Here is a 19,611-nt window from a genome sequence, read left to right as displayed (position 1 = left end):
CCAAATCAACAGGGCTTTTGTTGTTGCCAATCACCCAAAAAATAATGTTGTTTCTTTCCTTCGAAAATAGAGACGCAGATGCCCTCTCTGCGCTCTGCTGCTTCTTAGCACCTGCCATCCAATCTGTAATTACCCGGTATCTTTGATTCCTCTTCTCTATCCTCGTCCCTAACAGGTAGGCGTCGCAGCGCACAGATGTTCCGTCTGGTCGACCTCCGCCGCCCAGCGTTTAGAACAGAAGCGTACGCCGAGAGGCGCACAACACGGTCTCCGCGCGCGCCGGGGGAGGCTGGGGGAGGCGGCTGCGGGCGCCGGGTGCCGGGCGAGGCGGGCGGGGAGCTGGGCGCTGGGGGACGCCGGCTCGAAAAGGCTGGGGGCGTGGCGTGGCTCGGGCCTGCGCGCGGCTCCGCCCCAGCCGCTCTGTCGCCACGCGGCCAGCAGATGGCGCTGCAGGCCGGTCCTTGGCGCCCGGAAGGCGGAAGCGCGGCGGGGCGGAGGCGCAGAGAACCGGCCGGGGCCGCCCTCTCGGCACCGTCCCCCGCGGCAGCTCGGGACAGAGGCACCACGGGGCATGAGGAGAGAGCCCGGCGGATGCCCCCGGGACAAGCATCCCCGAGCGCGGCGCCCCCGGGACCCCCAGGGAACATGGGCGTGCTCAGGGCCGGGTTGTGCCCGGGCCTCACCCAGGACACGGTCGGGCAACTGAGGACCCGCGGGATCAGGACAGGTGACCGCGTGCGCGCCACCCAGCTGGGCCCAGCGCGGACGGGGCGTGTCCCGCACCGGTTGACCCGGGAGGGGCCGTCCCCTCGGCGCTCTGTCCCGCACCTCTCGGGAGAGGCGGGAAGGCGGGAGGAGGACCATCCGAGCCCCCCGGGGAGGGCAGAACCCCTACGCAGGTGCTGGGCGCCTCGCCAGGACCCCACGTCTCTGTGCTTTTACCGAGACCGCCTGGGACATCCTGTCCCGAGATAGAACCGTCACTCCGCTTTAGGTAGCCGAAAAGCTAAGTGTGGAAAGACCGGGCCTCCCTTCCTACCAGTCAGCCGCTTGGGTCTTGTTTTCAGTCGTGGACCTGGTTTCCGCAGACCTAGAGGACGTAGCCCAGAAATGTGCCTTGTCTTACAAGGTGAGCTGCCCATCTCCACGCTCCAAAGCTGGGTGAGTCCAGATGCTCACCCCCGAGCCAAAGGAGCCAAGGGTTCCCCTAGGTTGATAAGTAGGGTGGGGGAGCGAATGAGACCCTGGGATGCCCCCTCCTCTGGCCGGCCATTGCTGAGAAGCGTCCCCAACCCCACCCTGAGTTGCCCCTGCCCCTTCCGCAGGCCCTGGTTGCCCTGAGAAGGGTGTTGCTGGCCCAATTCTCAGCCTTCCCCTGCAATGGCGCTGATCTGTACGAGGAACTGAAGACTTCCACTGCCATCCTGTCCACTGGCATCCAAAGGTTTGTATGTGTACTTGGAGAGGAAGGTGAGAGGCTGGAGGACAGGACTGCCTCCACTGTGGCCCCTTATGCCTGAATCTAGAGAGAGCAGAGTTTTTCAAGCAGTGGTGGGGGCAGCATGGACCAATGGTCAGAACTTCTCTTACCCTATAACAGCGTTTCTCGACTTCACACTCCTCTAACATTTTGGGATTTGTAATTACTTGTTTGGGGTGGGGGTAAGAGGGGTCTGTCATGTGCATTATAGGGTTTATGGCCACATCCCTGGCCTGTGTTGACTAAGACATCAGTTGTACCTGTCTTCTCCCCATGATGTGTCAACTAAAAACATCTTCAGATGTTGCCAGATGAACCCAAGCAAAGTTGCTTCTGATGGAGAACCACTATTCTATAACACAAGATGTCAGTATTTCATTATTATTCAAGAGATCAGAACAACTCTGGTCTGGCCCTGCCTCCCACTTCACTTAAGGACAGGGCAGGAGAATGTGGCAGGACTGATAACACACTGAGTGCCTCCTGGGTACCGGCCATGGACATTAAGTTACATAATCTCCTCAGTGACCCTGCGCGTTAGTGATTATTAACCAAACTTGAGTTTAGCCCAAGAGGTTGGAGGGGTGAGGAGTGCGGGGGCGGGAGCAGCCCTAGGATACTCGATCAGAACTGGATGCGTTCCCCACACTCAGCAGCAAGAGGGGCCAAGAGAGTTTTCATGGGGGAGGACTTCAATTCTGCTGTGTTGTTGGGAGAGGGAAAGCATTGGAAGACAACAGCCAGTTTCCCGCCAAGGGAGTCTGACCTCTTTCCCAGCCTGTGTGTGCGGAAGTTGATGAGGAACTCTGCCACCAGCAAGGTCTCTGGATTGGTTTGGCCCTTGATGTTCCCCTGACACGTTCTCCTGGCAAGGTTCACGCAGCATGGGGCTTGCTTTTCCCGGATGGGGGGCCGGGTCTTACCCCATCAAACACACCCTTTGTCTACTAGGTGCCAGATATGTGCACATGATGGGTGTACAAGTCTGGCACAGTTCCTGAGCTTCATGAGCGTGGGGTCTAGCGGGTAGATAGAAGAGCAGGTGAGGGGCGCCTGGGTGGCTCAGTGGGTTAAACCTCTGCCTTCGGCTCAGGTCATGGTCCCGGGGTCCTGGGATCGAGCCCCACGTGGGGCTCTCTGCTCGGCAGGGAGCCTGCTTTCCCCTCTCTCTCTGCCTGCCTCTCTGCCTACTTGTGATCTCTCTTTCTGTCATGTAAGTAAATAAAATCTTTAAAAAAAAAAAAAAAAAGGAGCAGGTGAGCAGGAGAGGGGTGGAAGTGTGTGTGGTGGCAGCAGAAGGAGGGACTGATAAACCGGAAGCAGACCTGTCTCCGGGGGCTTGGCGAGCTTATGAAAGCCAACATAGGCAGAGGAAGCACTTAATGAGCAGTCCAGGGGTAAGGGGGCAGGATTGCGGCCATAGTGGGTCAATGCAAGGGAAATCAGAGTGGTTCCAGAAAGCTCTGTGGGGGAGGCAGGCCCTCTCTGAGCGCCTACGGAGAACCTGGCCCTGAGCTCGTGCTTTGCAGCACATGATTTCATTTTTTTTCTCCAACCACCAATGAGCGAGTGACAGTCAAATTCAGCCATTGAAAAGATGAGGAAACTGAGGCTCAGGTTAAGTGCTTGCTTAAGTTCTCTTGGCTAGTAAGTGGGAGGCCAGGCGCTTGGGGTTATATCTGTCACGCTCCTGACTCTGCCTCGCCTGCCCTGTTGCCTCTCTCCTAGTGGGAGGCCGGAATGAGCAGGGAGCTGTCGGCACAGGGCAGAGGTGTGCAGGGCAGACTGGACGGGGGAGGCCTGTGGGAGAGAGTCTGAGGGAGATGGCAGTGCTGGGGCCTGTGAGTCCGATCCAGGGCAGGTAACATGCAGGAGAGGTGTAGAAGAGGTGTGAAATGCCTTACTAGCTGGTGGGATGTAGGTGTGAAGAGTCAGATGAGGCGCTAGTTTCCAGCCTGGCTCTCAGTGTTCCATGGACACTGGACGGATGTAACTTTTTTGAAAGGTAGGTAGGGAGTTACATAGACATTTCAGAAATAATTCATTCACTCAAAGTAAACGAGCTTTTTCATAGTGGGTCATCTCAGAGCCTGGTGTGCACTGTGAGTCTTTACAAGGACCCTAGAGTGTGAAGTGTACCTTGCAGGAAGTTATATCGACTGGTGGAGAGAAATGGTTCTGTGAAAGCTGGAGCTATGTCTCGTTCATCTCCGTATCTCCCTCATTTTATTTACTTATTTTTTTAAACGCCTGCCTGCCTGCCTTCTTCCTTCCTTCCTTCTTTCCTTCTTCTTTCTTTCTTTTAGATTTTATTTATTTGACACAGAGAGAGTGAGTGAGCACAAGCAGGGAGAGCTGCAGATGGAGGGAAGGGAAGAAGCAGGCTTCCGCACTGAGCAAGGAGCCCGATGTGGGGCTCCATCCCGGGACCCTGGGATCATGACCTGAGGTGAAGGCAGATGCTCAACCAGTTGAGAAACCCAGGCGCTCCTGTATCTCCCTCATTTTAGAGGAAGGCCTTCAGGAAATAGGGAGTACTTAGGCTATGTTGGAATGAATGGCCAAAAAAAACAAAAGACAAAAAACTAAAAGCCAATTCCAAAGGATCAGTCCCAGAAATCGTTTATATTCAAAGCAGGTGGTAAGACCCAGTGGTTTTGCTGCACAAGGCAGGTGGGGTGGGGGGCGGGAGGGGTTGTCTCTCCACTGAGTTAGAGGTGATCGATAGTGGTCCTCTGGGCAGTAGGAGAAGTGACACAGGAATACAGGTGAGGGGGATTTGGGAATTCCTTCTGCAGCGTCCTCACAGCCAAGAATGAGGTCGATTTTTGTTTGGAGAGTCAACGCCAGTGGGTTAGGCCAGGCTACACATTAGAATCATCTGGGCGGTTAAAAAATATTTATGCCGGGGCGCCTGGGTGGCTCAGTGGCTAGGCCTCTGCCTTCAGCTTGGGTCGTGGTGTCAGGGTCCTGGGATCGGGTCCCATGTCGTGCTCTCTGCTCAGTGGAGAGCCTGCTTCCTCCTCTCTCTCTCTCCTCTCTCTCTCTGCCTATTTGTGATCTCTGTTGTATAAATAGATAAAATCTTAAAAAAAAAAAAAAAAAAAGAAATATTTATGCCTGGGTCCCACCCATTCTGACTCTAGGCCAATGGTTCCCAAACTTGTCCACACAATGGAATCACTTGGGGAGGGGTGTCTGCCTGGCTCAGTCAGTAGAGTGTGTGACTTTTGATCTTGGGGCTGTGAGTTCAAGCCCCATGCTGGGTGTAGAGATTACTTAAAAATAAAATCTTAGGGGCACTTGGGTGGCTCAGTTGGTTAAGCATCTGCCTTCACCTCAGGTAACGATCCTGGGGTCCTGGGATTGAGTCCTGAGTCAGGCTTCCTCCTCTGCGGGAAGTCTGCTCCTCCCCCGAAAAATAAATAAATGAAATCTTAAAATAAAATCTTAAAAAAAAAGAATCATTTGGGGAATCTTTAAACATCCTCAAAGGTCATGCCTCTTACAGACCAATTAAATCACATTCTCTGGGGATGGGACACAGGGATCAATAGTGTTTGAAGTTCCCAGTGATTCCAATGTGCAGACAGGTTTGGGAACCGCTAATTACAAGCTTCTTTTTCAAAACTGCTCTGCTGATTTTAATATGCAGGCAGGATCGGGAATCACTAGTCTAGCCTAGTCGTTTTCAAATGTGGAAACGCATCCATACCACCTAGAGGCCTTGTTGAAACTCCTACATTCTCCAGTTTCTGATGTGGGGGGGCGGGAGGTGGGTGAGAGTTTGCATTTCATGCCAGTTCCTAGTGCTGCTGATGTTGGTCTGGGGAACCACACCAGGAGAACCCCTGCTGTGCTGGAGCTAGGGATTATCTGATCCCAAGGGGAGAAGCCACAGGCCTGGAGTGGTGACAGGAACAATTTGACTGGCAGGGACCTGTGCTTACAATCATGGGGTCCTTGGAATTGGAATCAATTCCTGAGGTGCTGTTTGGCATGCACAGAAGGGTCATGGGAGGTCGTCAAGAACCGTTTAGGGTACTAGACCTCATGAAGCTGTTTGCAGGGCTAGAGAAGGGATACGTGAGGCCAGAACGCAGAGCTGTTGGTAATGGGGTGTGGTTTAGGGGAAGCCGCTTCAGCCCACATTTGGGTGGGCAGTGCAGTGTGGTTAGTGGCCCCTTTCTTTTGCGATGGTTCGAGGACAGAACTTGGATTTGGAATTGGCTGTGTCTTGACTTTACCCAAAGGCTTCCACGGCCAGAATGTCGACAATATAGGAACCAAATAACTAAATACTACTGTTCTACCACTTGTTTCTCTAGGAACATTTAATGTGTCTCCCCTGTATTTCTAGCATTGGGCCAATGTCCTTGCCCCTGGGTGCTCTGAGCCAAATGGGAAGAGAGACAAAAACAAGCACATAGAAAATAATCACCAACCCCCAGTACGGAGTGAATTCAGCACGGCCGCAGGATACAAGATCAGCACATAAAAATCAATTGCGTTTCTATATACTCAAAACAAACCTGTGGAAATGGAAATTAAAACATAATACCATTTACAGTTGCTCCGAAGAAAATGAAATACTTAGGTCTAAATGTAACAGAGCAGGTATAGGAGCTGTGTGCTGAAAATTAAAACTTGCTGATGAAAGAAATCAAAGACGACCCAAATAAATGGAGAGACAAACTGTATTCATGGATTGAAAGACTCAGCATAGTAAAGATGTCGATTCTCCCCAAATTGCCCTATAAACATAATGTAGTACCTACCAAAGTCCCAGCAGACTTTTTTTTTTTTTTTTGGTGAAAGTAAGATTTATCCTAATAATTACGTGGAAAAAAAGCCAATGACCTTGAATTGCTAAAACATTTTTGAAAAAGAATAAAGTTGGAGGACTCAGTCTGCCAAACATTCTTACTATAAAGAAGTAATCAAGATAGATATGGTATCAGCCAAGTGAAAGAGAAATAAATCAGCAGAGTCACATAAAGAACCTAGCAATAGACCTACAAATACGTCCAACTGAATTTTTTTTAAGATCTTAAGTAATCTTAAAAAGAAAAAAAAGATCTTAATCTTTATACCTAATGGGGGGCTCAAACTCACAACCCTGAGATCAAGTTGCATGTTCCTCAAGCTGAGCCAGGCAGGCACCCTAAAACTGTCAAGCTTTTAGAACAAAAGGAAGAAAATCTTTGAGAACTAGGGCTAAGTGAAGGGTACTTAGACTTGACACCAAAAGTGTCATTAATAAAGATAAAATTTTTAATCAAAAAAAATTAAGGATGAATTCAGAATTAAAACTTTTGCTCTGCAAAAGAGAAAAAGACAAGCTGTGGAGTGGGGAAAATATTTGCAAGCCACAAAGGACTTCCATCTAGAATATAGAATTCTTAAGGGGCACCTGGGTGGCTCAGTTGATTAAGCATCTGCCTTCAGCTCAGGTCATGATCCCAGGGTCCTGGGGATCGAGCCCCACGTTGGGCTCCCTGCTCAGTGCAGAACGTGCTTATCCCTCTCCCACTTCCCTTGCTCGTGTTCCCTCTCTCGCTGTCTCTCTGTCAGATAAATAAGTAAAATCTCATGGGGTGCCTGGGTGGCTCAGTCGTTAAGTGTCTTCCTTCTGCTCAGGTCATGATGGGATTGAGACCTGCATCAGGCTCCCCGTTCATCGGAAAGCCTGCTGCTGCTTCTCCCACTCCCCCCCGCTTGTGTTCCTGCTCTATGTCTCTCTCTGTCAAATAAATAAATAAAATATTTATAAATAAAATCTCAAAAATAAAGTGAATAAATAAAATCTTTTTAAAAAAGCAGGAGATAGGGGCACCTGGGTGGCTCAATGGGTTAAGCCTCTGCCTTCGGCTCAGGTCATGGTCTTAGGGTCCTGGGATCGAGTCCCGCATCGGGCTCTCTGCTCAGCAGGGGGTCTGCTTCCCTCTCTCTCTCTGCCTGCCTTTCTGCCTACTTGTGATCTGTCTGTCAAATAAATAAATAAAATCTTAAAAAAAAAAAAGCATGAGATATATAACTACATACCTATCAGAATAGCCACACCAAAAAATGGTGACAAGACCAAATGGTGGTAAGGATGTGGAGAAACTGGATTACTCATTTATTGCTAGTGGGATAGTAACGTGGCATAGCCACTCAGGGAAGTAGTTCATAGTTTCTTATAAAATTAACATGTGCTGCAGCCATCAAAAAAAATGGAATCTTGCCATTTGCAATGATGTGAATGGAGCTGGAGGATGTTATGCTAAGAGAAATAAGTCAATCAGGGAAAGACAATTATATGATCTCACTGAAAAGTGGAATTTAAGAAACAAGGCAGAGGATCATAGGGGAGGAGAGGAAGAAATAAGACAAGATGAAACCAGACAGGGAGACAAACCATAAGAGACTCTTAATCATAGGAAACCAAGGGTTGCTGGAGGATGCGGGGGGGCTAATGGGGTAACAGGGTGATGGACATCGGGGAGGGTATGTGTTGTAATGAGCACTGGGTATTATATACAACTGATGAATCACAGACCTGTACGGCTGAGACAAGTATTACATTATATGTTAATTAATTGAATTTAAATTTAAAAAAAGAAATGAAAATTAACATGTGCTTATTGTACAACCCAACAGTTGTTTTTTTTTTGTTTGTTTTTTTAATTTTTAGAGATGGGGAGAGGTGCAGAGGGAAAGAGAATCTTTTTTTTGTTTTTAAGATTTTATTTATCCATTTGACACAGAGAAAGAGAGAGAACACAAGCCATGGGACTGGCAGAGGGAGAGGGAGAAGCAGGCTCCCCACAGAGCAGGGAGCCCTATGTGGGGCTAAATCCCAGGGCCCCAAGATCATGACCTGAGCTGAAGGCAGATGCTTAACCGACCTAGACACCCAGGCACCCAGGGAGAGAGAATCTTAAGCAGACTCCATACCCAACACGGAGCCCTATGCTGGGCTCAGTCTGACAAACCTGAGGTCATGACCTGACCCAAAATCAAGAGTTGGGACACTTAATCGACTGAGCCACCCAGACACCCCCTAAATATTTTATTTTTATGTAATCTCTACGCCCAACATGGGGCTCGAACTTCCAGCCCTGAGATCGAGAGTCCCAGGCCCCAGTGACTGAGCCAGCCAGGTGCCCTCTGGCAGTTGTAGTCTTAGACATTTATTTATTTATTTATTTATAAAAGGTATCTTTCTTTTTAAAGATTTTATTTATTTGACAGACAGAGATCACAAGTAGGCAGAGAGGCAGGCAGAGAGAGAGGAAGGGAAGCAGGCTCCCTGCTGAGCAGAGAGCCCGATTTGGAGCTTGATCCCAGGACCCTGAGACCATGACCTGAGCTGAAGGCAGAGGCTTAACCCACTGAGCCACCCAGGCGCCCCTTAGGCATTTATTCCAGAGAAATAAAAACAGGTTTACACAAAAACCTGTACACAAATGATCACAGCGATTTGATTCACAATTGCCCCAACCTGGAAGCAGCCAAAACAGACTTCTATGGTTGAATAAACTTGGTGTGTCTGTACCATGGGCTGCTTCTCAGCGATAAAAAACAACAGCTATGGAAACAGCAACATGGACAGATCTCAAGGGAATGATGCTGAGGGAAAGAAGCCAGCCACAACGGCTACATGCAGTGTGGTTCTGTGCACGTAACATTCTTGAAATAACATCATGACAGAGGTAGAGAACAGATGGGTGGTTGCCGGGGATTCAGGGTGGGATGGAGGGGTGTAGCTATAGCAGGGTGGGCAGGGGAGACATGTAGTGATGGAAATACTCTGTATCTTGCTTGCGGTCGTTGCATGAACATACATGTGTGATAAGATTGCATAGAACTGGGGTGCCTGGGTGGCTCAGTCAGTTAAGCCTCTGCCTTTGGCTCAGGTCATGATCTCAGGGTCCGGGATTGAGCCCCGCTTCCCCCGCCTCTCTGCCTACTTGTGATCTCTCTGTGTCAAATAAATAAATAAATAACATCTTTAAAAAAAAAAAGATTGCTTAGAACCGTACACATACACACATACACGGAATACGGGAAGTCTGGATAAGCTCTGTTGATTGCACTGTGGTTGGCTTGCAATGTTGTGCAGTACAAGAGGTCACCATTAAGGAAAGGGAGGGGAAGGGTACATGGGACCTCCCTGTACAATCTTTTCTTTTCTTTTCTTTTTTTTTTTTTGGTAACTTCCTATGAATCTATAATTATTTCAAAAAATTTTTAAAATGACAGGGGGTTGGGCGCCTGGGTGGCTCAGTGGGTTAAAGCCTCTGCCTTCGGCTCAGGTCATGATCCCAGGATCCTGGGATCGAGCCCCGCATCGAGCTCTCTGCTCAGCAGGGAGCCTGCTTCCTCCTCTCTCTCTGCCTGCCTCTCTGCCTACTTGTGATCTCTGTCTGTCAAATAAATAAAATCTTAAAAAAAAAAAAAAAGACAGGGGCACCTGGGTGGCTCAGTAGGTTAAGTGTCTGCCTTTGCCTTGGGTCATGATTCCAGGGTCCTGGGATTGAGCCCCACAGTGGGCTCCCTGCTCTTTGGGTGTCTGCTTCTCTCCACGCTCCACCCCATCTCTTGCTCTTTTTCTCTTTCAAATAAATAAGTAAAGATCTTTAATAAGTAAATATCATAACAAATAAATAATGACAAATTATGGGAAATGCTATCAAGGAAACCCTTAAGGGATTAAGATCCAGAATGGAAGGAGGACCCTTTACTGGGATGGCAGAGACCTCTGTGGAGAGCGGAGTGATCTTCCGGCTGAGAGCGAATGGATGAGGAGGGACCCAAGGCAGAGCTTGTACCTGTGCCCTCTTTCCCTAGGGATGTTCAGACCATCTCTGGACAGAACCCAGGCTTGGGAAGCAATGTCTTGCTTTTTCTTCTTGGTTCCTATTCCCCTCTGTTCCCTCCAGTCTGCTGCGTTGATTCTCTTCCTCCTCTTTCATCAGCCTGGACAAACTGCTTGATGCCGGTCTCTACACTGGAGAAGTGACTGAGATTGTAGGAGGCCCAGGTAGTGGCAAAACCCAGGTACGTGGGCAGCCAGCAGCTGGGAGGACGTGGAGACGGGGGAGGTGGGAAGGTGGGTGCATCGCTCTGGATCCCTGGGGGAGCTTCTGCCAATGTACTTGTGATTCAGAGAGAAGATAGGTGGTGAGGAGTGGCTTGAACTTGAGCTTGGCCCATTCGCGTCAGTGGGATCTGGACAGGATTTGGTGGGGGGAATTCCCATTCTGGGCCCTCTTTGGGGGCTCACATTCTCCCAATGCCTCATCTCTTCAGGTGTGTCTTCGTGTGGCTGCAAATGTGGCCTACAGCCTGCAGCAGAATGTTCTGTACATTGATTCCAACGGAGGACTGACAGCCTCCCGTATCCTCCAGCTACTTCAGGCCAGGACCCCAGACGAGGAGGAGCAGGTCAGGGCAGGAGGCTTGAGTTCCTTCAAGGTTCTGATACAGAAAGACCTCATTATCCCTTATGTTGCCTGAATTTTGGGCATTTGGACGAACAGTCATTTCTGGCTTTGAAACCACGCTGTTCTATTAATTCTTCCTGTATTCTTCAAGTGTCCCGTTAGGACATTATCCCAGCATGGATGGTCCCCACACTGATCTTCCAGGTGACCCAGCTCCTTGCACACCCTAATTCAGGGCTGGCAAGCACACAGCATCTGTGTTTCCTTCCCATTTCTTGCATGGCAGACATTCCTAACCAGACCTGCCATACTTTGACCCTGAACTCTGACTTGGCTTTACAGCGCAGCACCCAGGCTGCCACCACCGTGAGAACCGGCCCAGGAGACCGAGCCCATTTGCTAGCTTGGACTGGAGTCCCTATGTCTAGGTTTCTTGTTCAGCTTTAAAATCCCTCTTTATCTTGCTTGAGCCCCTGCTCCCTCTTATCCAAAGCCCCTTCTTCACCTTTCCACGTCCTTAGGCAGGAGCCCTCCAGAGGATCCAGGTGGTGCGTGCGTTTGACGTCTTCCAGATGTTGGCTGTGCTGCAGGACTTCCGAGGCGCCGTGTCCCAGCAGGTGAGCCTGTTGTTCTGTCCCTCCCTGCTTCACCTAGCTTGCGGGAGGCTATCTGCCAGGGGGCAGGTGGCCTAGGACAGACTGGCAAAGCAGATGTGCTATCTGGTGACTCTAGCTGTGCCTGCCACTGCCAGGGTGGGATTCCTGTGTGCTTAATCCATTCCTGAGTGCCTCACTGTTTTCCTGCCTATCCCCACTGAACAGTAAGACCCTTGATGCAAGGATCAAGTCATATTCATTTCTGCATTCATCCTCCCTGGATCAGCAAGGATTACTTTCACCTCAAGTAAGAGAGGCTGAATGACAGGCACTTGAACCTTGAGGACATTTAATTACCTCACATGAGTCTGGAATGGGCAGGTCCGTGGTATCAGGGCTCTAGGCTGGTATGTCTGATTCTCTTGCTCTTCCCCGTTATAACTGCAAAATGGCTGCTATAGCTGTAGGCATCATGTCTTCCCACATCAACACCCATATTCGGGGCAGTAATAGATGGCCCCTTTTTCTGCCTTCTTCCGTTTTATCAGGAAAGAAAAATCTTTCTCCAGAACCCACTAGTAGACTTCGCCTTATGTCTTGTTGGCCAAAACAGAGTTTTGTGTGTATCTTAGACTAGGGGTTGGGCCCACCTTCCATGATGTCAGATTTCTGCCCTCTACCTGAACACATCCAGAATCCTGTTAACAAGGAAGAGGGGCTTAGAGAGGCATTTGGGTTGGTACCCCCTTACACCTGCTGGGTGCCTAGACAGGATTTGGTGCACTGATTTATAGGCTATTAGATTTAGAAAGACATCTTGGAGGGGCGCCTAGGTGGCTCAGTGGGTTAGAGCCTCTGCCTTCAGCTTGGGTCGTGATCTCAGGGTCCTGGGATTGAGCCCTGCAATGGGCTCTCTGCTCAGCAGGGAGCCTGCTTCCATTCCACTCTCTCTGCCTACGTGTGATCTCTGTCAAATAAATAAATAAAAATCTTAAAAAAAAAAAAAAAAAGAAAAGAAAAGAAAGACGTCTTAGAATAGCTCAATTCATGTTAAACTTTCTCTGACCCCAAAGGGTTACATGTTCCTATGGGCATACCTGGGATGGTATGTAAAGTAATGATTTTTACAAACTTTGGAACACTTAATAGTTGAACAGAAACTTGCCGTAGGAGCAGTAGCTTATTATGACCCATGTGTGTTGAGACATGAAGTCAAGTAGCCCTGATCTAATCCAACCCTCTCATTTCTGGGGATGAGGAGAATGAGGACCAGAGAAGTTTAGTAAGTTGCTCAAAGTCACTGCATAATTAGGATAAGAACTAAATCTCTCAACTCCCAGGTCAAATGACTTGTGCTTTTTTACTGGAAGACCATTAGGATAGTTTATATTCTGTTATTGCATAACAAGTTATCACAAACATAATGACTTAACACACTTATTACCTCACAGTTTCCATGAGTTATGAGTCTGGGCATAGCCTAGCTGGGGCTTCTGCTTAGGATCTTTATAGTCTGTAATCAAGATGGCAGCCAGGCTGTGTTCTTTTAAAAAAAAAAATTTTTTTGGGGGGCGCCTGGGTGGCTCGGTGGGTTAAAGCCTCTGCCTTCAGCTCAGGTCATGATCCCAGAGTCCTGGGATCGAGCCCCACATTGGGCTCTCTGCTCAGCGGGGAGCCTGCTTCCTCCTCCTCTCTCTCTCTCTCTCTGCCTGCCTCTCTGCCTACTTGTGATCTCTGTCAAATAAATAAATAAAATCTTTAAAAAAAAATTTTTTTTAAAGATTTTATTTATTTATTTGACAGAGAGCCACAGCGAGAAAGGGAACAGAAACAGGGGGAATGGGAGAGGGAGAAGCAGACTTCCCGCCAAGCAGGGAGCCCAATGCAGGGCTTGATCCCAGGACCCTGGGATCATGACCTGAGCTGAAGGCAGATGCTTAACCGACTGAGCCACATAGGCGCCCTGAACTGTGCTCTTATCTGAAGACACAACTGGGGAAGAATCCGCATACCAGTTCACTGGGGTTGTCACTAGGACTCATTTCTAGTGGGTTCAGTGTCTTGTTGGCAGTTGTCCAGGCTCCCACTGTTCTCTGCCCTGTGGCCCTTTCCATAGGCAGTTCACAGCATGCCCACTTGCTTCATCAAAACAGCACAAGAATGAGAGCAAGGGGCGCGTGGGTGACCCAGTCGGTTAAGCCTCTGACTTCAGCTCAGGTAGTGATCTCAGGGTCCTGGGATCGAGCCCCTCACTGGGCTCTGTGTTCCTTGGGGAGTCTGTTTCTCCCACTCCCTTTGCTCCTCCCCTCACTTACGCTCTCACTCTCTTTCCTTCTCCCTCAAATAACTTAAATTTTAAAAAAACAAAAAAGTGAGAGCAAAATGGAACATGTAGTTTCATGTTACATAATGTAATCTTGGGAGCAATGTCCTTTGCCATGAGGCATAGACTCATCAAGACAGTCCAGCACCTCTGACACTGTATTAGTCAGAAGCCAGCCACAGGACTCGCCTGCACTTGGAGGAGGGGATTACACAAGGGCTCAAACACCTGGAGGTGGAGGTCAAGGGGCTGCTTTAGGGTCTGTCCCCCACGGATGACCTGATAGCTCCATAGTTACCAGCAGTGAAAGCCTGGCTGTCCGCATTTTAGCCAGAGATTTTAACCTGCTCTCTCAGACTGAGGAAGAGCTAAGCTGATTTCTGTTTTAGCTTCTCTTCCTTTCAGCCATCCTCTCCTAGATGAGCGGATGGCTGAGAGTCAGTAACTGGACGATGAAGGAAAACATGCAAAAGACCAGATATGGTGAATAACCACAATCTGGGCAGCATGAAGTGAGAAAGAAAGTTGTGGAAACAGAAGCAGCAAATGACTTGGATAATACAGAGTAAGGGAGATTAGGTACAAGAAACTAGGATGATGCTTATGCGTGTGTGGAGAAAAAGATGGTAGTTTTAAGAGATGGCTCTCTATATAATCTGTATTTGGAACTGCTTGAAATGCGGAAGATGAGGCCTAGAAGCATGATCTAGAAGGAGACTGAAGTAAAGAGAAGGCTAACCCCTTCAGCACAGGAAGTTGGAAATTAGGGAAGTAAGCAGAAGAGGGAAAGGAGGAGCCTGGCAAGATGATGGTGGGGGAGGCTGGCCATGAGAGAGACGGCTGCTAAGCAAATTCAGGACTGGGGGTGCCTGGGTGGCTCAGTCGGTTAAGTATCCCACTCCTTTTTTTTTGTTTTGTTTTAAGATTGATTTATTTGTGAGAGAGAGTGTGCAAGAGAGAACAATTGGGGAGAGGGGCGGGGGAGAGAGAGACAGAAGATCCCAGAGCATCTCCACTGAGCAGGGACTCCAATGTGGGGCTAGATCCCAGGACCCCGAGATCATGACCTGAGCTGAAATCAAGAGCCGGCTGCTTAACCGAGTTCCCAAGCATCCCAAATGTCCCACTCTTGATCTCACCTCAGGTCTTGATCTCAGGGTCCTGAGTTCAAGCCCCGCATTTGGCTCCACACTAGGTGTAGAGCCTGCTTTAAAAAGAATTCTTGGGGCACCTAAGTGACTCAGTTGGTTGAACATCCATCTCCTGATTTCGGCTCAGGTTGTGATCTCAGGGTTGTGGGACACGGCCCTGCATTGGGCTCTGCATTCAGTGTGGAGTCTGCTTGTCCTTCTCCCTCTCTCTTTCTCCTTCCCCTATCCATGGGCTCACTCTCTCTCTAATAAGTAAATAAGTAAGCAAGTAAATTAATAGATAAGTAAAATCTTTAGGGAAAAAAAAATCTTAAAAAAATAATACAGGGCTGGGAGCCTGGCTGTCTCCATGGGTATTACATGCGACTCTTGATCTCAAGGCTGTGAGTTCAAGCCCCATGTTGGGTGTAGAGATTACTTTAAAAATACCTTAAACAAAGAAAAGAAATAAAGAAAATTCATGACTGGGGCCAGAGAACTTGGATTAGGGATTTTTCAAATTTAATTATTTTGGTGTATCTGTGATGTCCTGTGATTTAAACTCCCTCTATCCACCCAAGTCTTCAGTAAAATCCATTATACCTACAAACGGAGATAGGGGAAAAAGACCTTACTGAAATTCCATGAGGCCTGCACAGTTATATTTGGGGTTGGAGAACTTATTTCTTACCCGTGTCTGATAGAGGAGCAAGCTTGCTCTATGATGGACCCTCTCTAGAGGCCAACTGGTTTATGGCATTTGCTTCTCCCCAGGTGAGCAGCGCCTCAGCGACTGTGAAGGTGGTGGTTGTGGACTCAGTCACTGCGGTGGTCTCCCCACTTCTGGGAGGTCAGCAGAGGGAAGGTAAGAGGTGCGGCAGAGCCCAGGGTCCGGGACGTCATCTAGCCTCCCACCTTTGAAATCCAGTCCCCGATCAGCCCAATCCCAGGTGCCCTGCTGCCCTCGCCCTCTGCTTCTCCTTCTCCAGGTTTGGCCTTGATGGTGCAGCTGGCTCGAGAGCTGAAGACCCTGGCCCGGGACCTGGGCGTGGCAGTGATGGTGAGGAAGTGCACTTGATGGCTTGCTCGTCTTATCTCTGCTCCCTGGGCTTTGCCGAGGGGGGGACATGAATTTGATTTCTAGTTCCAGCTGTTTACTTTCCTTAAATGCCAGCTTAACCCCCAGCATGGTCCTTTAGGACTGGATCTTAGCCCAACTTCCCTGGGCCATCTAGAGCCCTAGACTGGGACGGGATCAGACATAAATAGCCAAGGGGTCAGGGACAGTCTTGGTTTTCTTCTTACTCTAAGACAGGTTTATTGAGGAATAATCCACACACAGAGACTTTTTCCTCATATGAAGTTTGGCTAACGGATACTAAGGTATGCATCTTGTTACAAGGCACAATCAAGATCTAGAATATTTGGTCATCCAAAAAGGTCCCCAAGCCCCAGACAGCCACTAATCCTGTTTCTGTCCCAATACTTTTGCCTTTTCCAGTGCTTCATAGAAAGGAATGTTGTGCTTTCAAGGTAAACTTTTCTGCTTACTGGAGACTGTTTAAAAAGTCTGTATGCTTCTCATAGGGTAAAAAATAGTTAAATATAGGAGTCAAATTTGTAGTAAGTCTCCATATCCACAGAAAACATATTAATATTTTTATGTATCTCCATAGGACCTTTTTTCTGCCATATATACATATACTTTTAACCAGCTTTCCAATTAAACTGTAAGCTTGTTTTAAGAAAAAAAAAAAAAAAAAAAAAAACCTCATCTCATTCCATTTCCCTGTCTTTAAATAGATGCTTTAAGAATGCCATTTTTAGCAGTTACATATTTTATTTAATACCTGTGTTACAGGGGTCAGCAAACTTTTCTGTAAAGGGTCGGAGAGTAAACAGTCGAGGCTTTGTGGCCATATGGTTTCCATCACAGCTACTCTGCTCCACCAAGGTTGCATGAGAACCACCACAGACAGTCCCTAAACAGAGGGCATGGCTATGTTCCAGCCAAACTTGACTTTCAGAAATAATTTTGGGGCCACAGTTGGTGTGTCAGGAGTAGTTTGCCAACCCCTGGTGTCCCATAATGGTCTGTTTCCTGATTGTGAGCCTGTAGTGTGTTACCGGTTTTCCTCTTTTATTTTCTTAATTTTAATTTTGTAATTTTTAAAAAAGATTTTATTTATTTATTTGACAGAGAGAGAGCACAAGCAGGGGGAGCAGCAGGCAGAGGGAAAGGGAGAGACAGGCTCCCCACTGAGCCGGGTGCCTGATGTGGGACTTGATACCTGGACCCTGGGAACATGACCTGAGCTGAAGGCAGATGCTTAACCAACTGAGTACCCAGGCACTCCTGGTTTTCCTCTATTTTAAGTAAAATTCTGGGGTGCCTGGCGGCTCAGCCGATTAAGCATTAGACTCTTGATTTCGGCTCAGGTCATGATCTTGGGGTCGTGAGATTGAGCCCCACATTGGGCTCTATGCTCAGCAGGGAGTCAGCTTTAGATTCTCCCTCTCCCTCTACCCCTCAGCCCTGCTCACACACTCACTCTCTCTAAAATAAATAAATAAATGTTTAAGTAAAACTCCAGTGAACACCCTGATACCCAAATTATTTGTACATTTCATATTATTTTCTCAGACTCCTAAAAGTATAATTACAGAGTCAGGGATAACCACATTTTTTAACTAATTTAATTTTTTTTAAATATTTTATTTATTTATTTGAGAGAAAGAGAACCAGAGAGAGAGAGAGTGCACGAGTTGGGGGGTGGGGGGTGGGCAGAGGGAGAGGGAGAAGCAGACTCCCTGCTGAGCAGAGAGCTTGATGCGGGACTCAATCCCAGGACCCTCAGATCACATCCTGAGCCAAAAACAGATGCTTAACCACCTGAGCGCCCCCAGGCATCCCCAAAATACATACATTTTTAAGTGTGTAGATATGATATCGCCAAATTTCCAAGAAGGTTATACTAATTTGTACACCCACCAGCAGTGTTCTTTTAGTTTGGGTGTTTTTTTTTGAAGATTTTATTTATTTATTTGACAGATCACAAGTAGGCAGAGAGGCAGGCAGAGAGACGGGAGGGGGGGGAAGCAGGCTCCCCGCTGAGCAGAGAGCCTGATGCGGGGCTCGATCCCAGGACCTGGAGATCATGACCCGAGCCTAAGGCAGAGGCTTTAACCCACTGAGCCACCCAGGCGCCCCTCTTTTAGTTCTTAAGTTGAGTCCCAGGGCCTCCCTCTCCTGACTTCAGGCTGTGTATGATCACCTGCTTGTGGCCCTAGCTTAGGCAGTGGGGACTCAGTGATGAACAAGCTGCAACCCCCTGCCCCCGCTGGGGGTGCCGGTGGGGAGACTGTCATCAAGAGGATGCCGTGAGGCTCCGGTTGCCCACCTATGGCTATGCTGGGCAGAGGAGAACTGACTGACCAGATTATGACCTCCCTTTCAAAGCTCCCACGACCCCCTACATACAGATGCCACAAGGGCTGGGTGGATGTAGTCTCAGAATGCCTGTCCACTGGGTTGGGGGTGTAGGAGGTGCGAGCCCACCCATCCCTTCCCTCCAGCAAAGCGCAGACAGTGCTGCTTATTCCCAAACCCGTGGCCCATGACTTTCTGCTGGAGTCAAGCCTGATGCGTGGTAATTTCATGGAAAGAGTGGAGCACTAGTGAGGACCCGGGGTTCTAGTTCCAGATCCGCTGTCAGTAACTCAGGGAACCCGGGGGAAGTCCTTTCTCTGTGTTGGGCCTCAGTTTCCCACTTGTAGAATGAAGCAGCAGGAACAGATAACCTCTAAACCAGCATGATCGATCTGGAAGTCTTTGCTGCTTTTTGCCTTAGGTGACCAACCACATGACCCGAGACAGGGACAGTGGGGATCTCAAACCTGCCCTTGGACGCTCCTGGAGCTTTGTACCCAGCACCCGGATTCTCCTGGACATTGAGGAAGGAGCAGGAGCATCGGGCAGTTGGCGCAGGGCACGTCTGACCAAATCTCCCCGTTTGGTGAGCCGGCCTCAGGGGAAAGCCAGGAATCTGGGCCCTTGAGGGTGTTTGTGTGCCCAGATGTCTCACGGAGGGATTCTTGGATGCTGGGACCCGGCAACCAAAGAGGCTGCCCGCTCCAGTTGCTTAACTCAAAAACTTACCCTTCCCTCCTGTCTTTTTCTAGCCAACAGGTTTCCAGGAGGTGGTAGACATTGGGACCTGGGGGCCTCCAGAGCAGAGCCCAGCATCCCAGGGAGATCAGATAGGACTGTGCTGTTGATTGGGAAAAGCCGGGGACATCAAGCACCCCACCTCTGTGCACGCTAGCAGCTGCTGTTCACGGTCACCCAACACTTGGGACTGTAGGAGAAGCTCTCGGGCTGGGCGGAGGAGACATCTCTGTTTCCTCAGCCTCTCTTTCTGTGGCAAGAGAGGACGCTGTGTTGGAAGGACCCAGAAACTCATGCCGGTCCCAGGTTTTCTTCCTTGTTTCTATCATGTATGTTTCCATGGGAGCTGAGTTCACCCTGGCCTCCGGCCTCTGTGAAGAGGCCTGCTAGAGACCAGACAGAACCCTTTGTGTCACCATGGTACCCGCGTTCCATCCTCATGCAGTGACTGAGCCCAGAAGCCTCTGCTGCTCTCTCTCTCTT

General features: G+C 49.0%; 1 protein-coding gene across 2 annotated transcripts; it reads left to right on the top strand.

The window, feature by feature from the left end:
* The first annotated feature begins 579 nt into the window (after positions 1-579).
* RAD51D (RAD51 paralog D) lies at positions 580-19,611 on the top strand. Of its 2 annotated transcripts, none has more exons than XM_032843229.1 (10): positions 580-727; positions 1,068-1,129; positions 1,326-1,444; positions 10,444-10,525; positions 10,778-10,912; positions 11,433-11,528; positions 15,735-15,825; positions 15,950-16,020; positions 18,812-18,976; positions 19,143-19,611. In XM_032843229.1, the coding sequence occupies exons 1-10, from the start codon at positions 592-594 to the stop codon at positions 19,236-19,238; spliced, it is 1,053 nt and encodes a 350-aa protein (XP_032699120.1). In that variant the 5' UTR covers positions 580-591; the 3' UTR covers positions 19,239-19,611. The 2 variants fall into 2 exon arrangements, with proteins under 2 accessions (XP_032699120.1, XP_032699121.1); XM_032843230.1 differs by having other exon boundaries at positions 624-727; positions 1,068-1,161.

This window comes from Lontra canadensis, unplaced genomic scaffold (assembly GCF_010015895.1).
Source record: "Lontra canadensis isolate GAN:19392208 unplaced genomic scaffold, GSC_riverotter_1.0 scaffold137, whole genome shotgun sequence".
NCBI lineage: Eukaryota > Metazoa > Chordata > Mammalia > Carnivora > Mustelidae > Lontra > Lontra canadensis.
Note: the sequence above shows the minus strand (reverse complement) of the source record. Positions and strands in the feature narration are given on the sequence as shown.

Excerpts from the sequence above, each read along its gene's own strand:
- RAD51D (XM_032843229.1), top strand. The coding sequence starts at position 592 with ATGCCCCCGGGACAAGCATCCCCGAGCGCGGCGCCCCCGGGACCCCCA. Across the intron at positions 1,445-10,443 it reads CTGTCCACTGGCATCCAAAG|CCTGGACAAACTGCTTGATG; the intron begins GTTTGTATGTGT and ends CTCTTTCATCAG. Across the intron at positions 15,826-15,949 it reads GGGAGGTCAGCAGAGGGAAG|GTTTGGCCTTGATGGTGCAG; the intron begins GTAAGAGGTGCG and ends CTCCTTCTCCAG.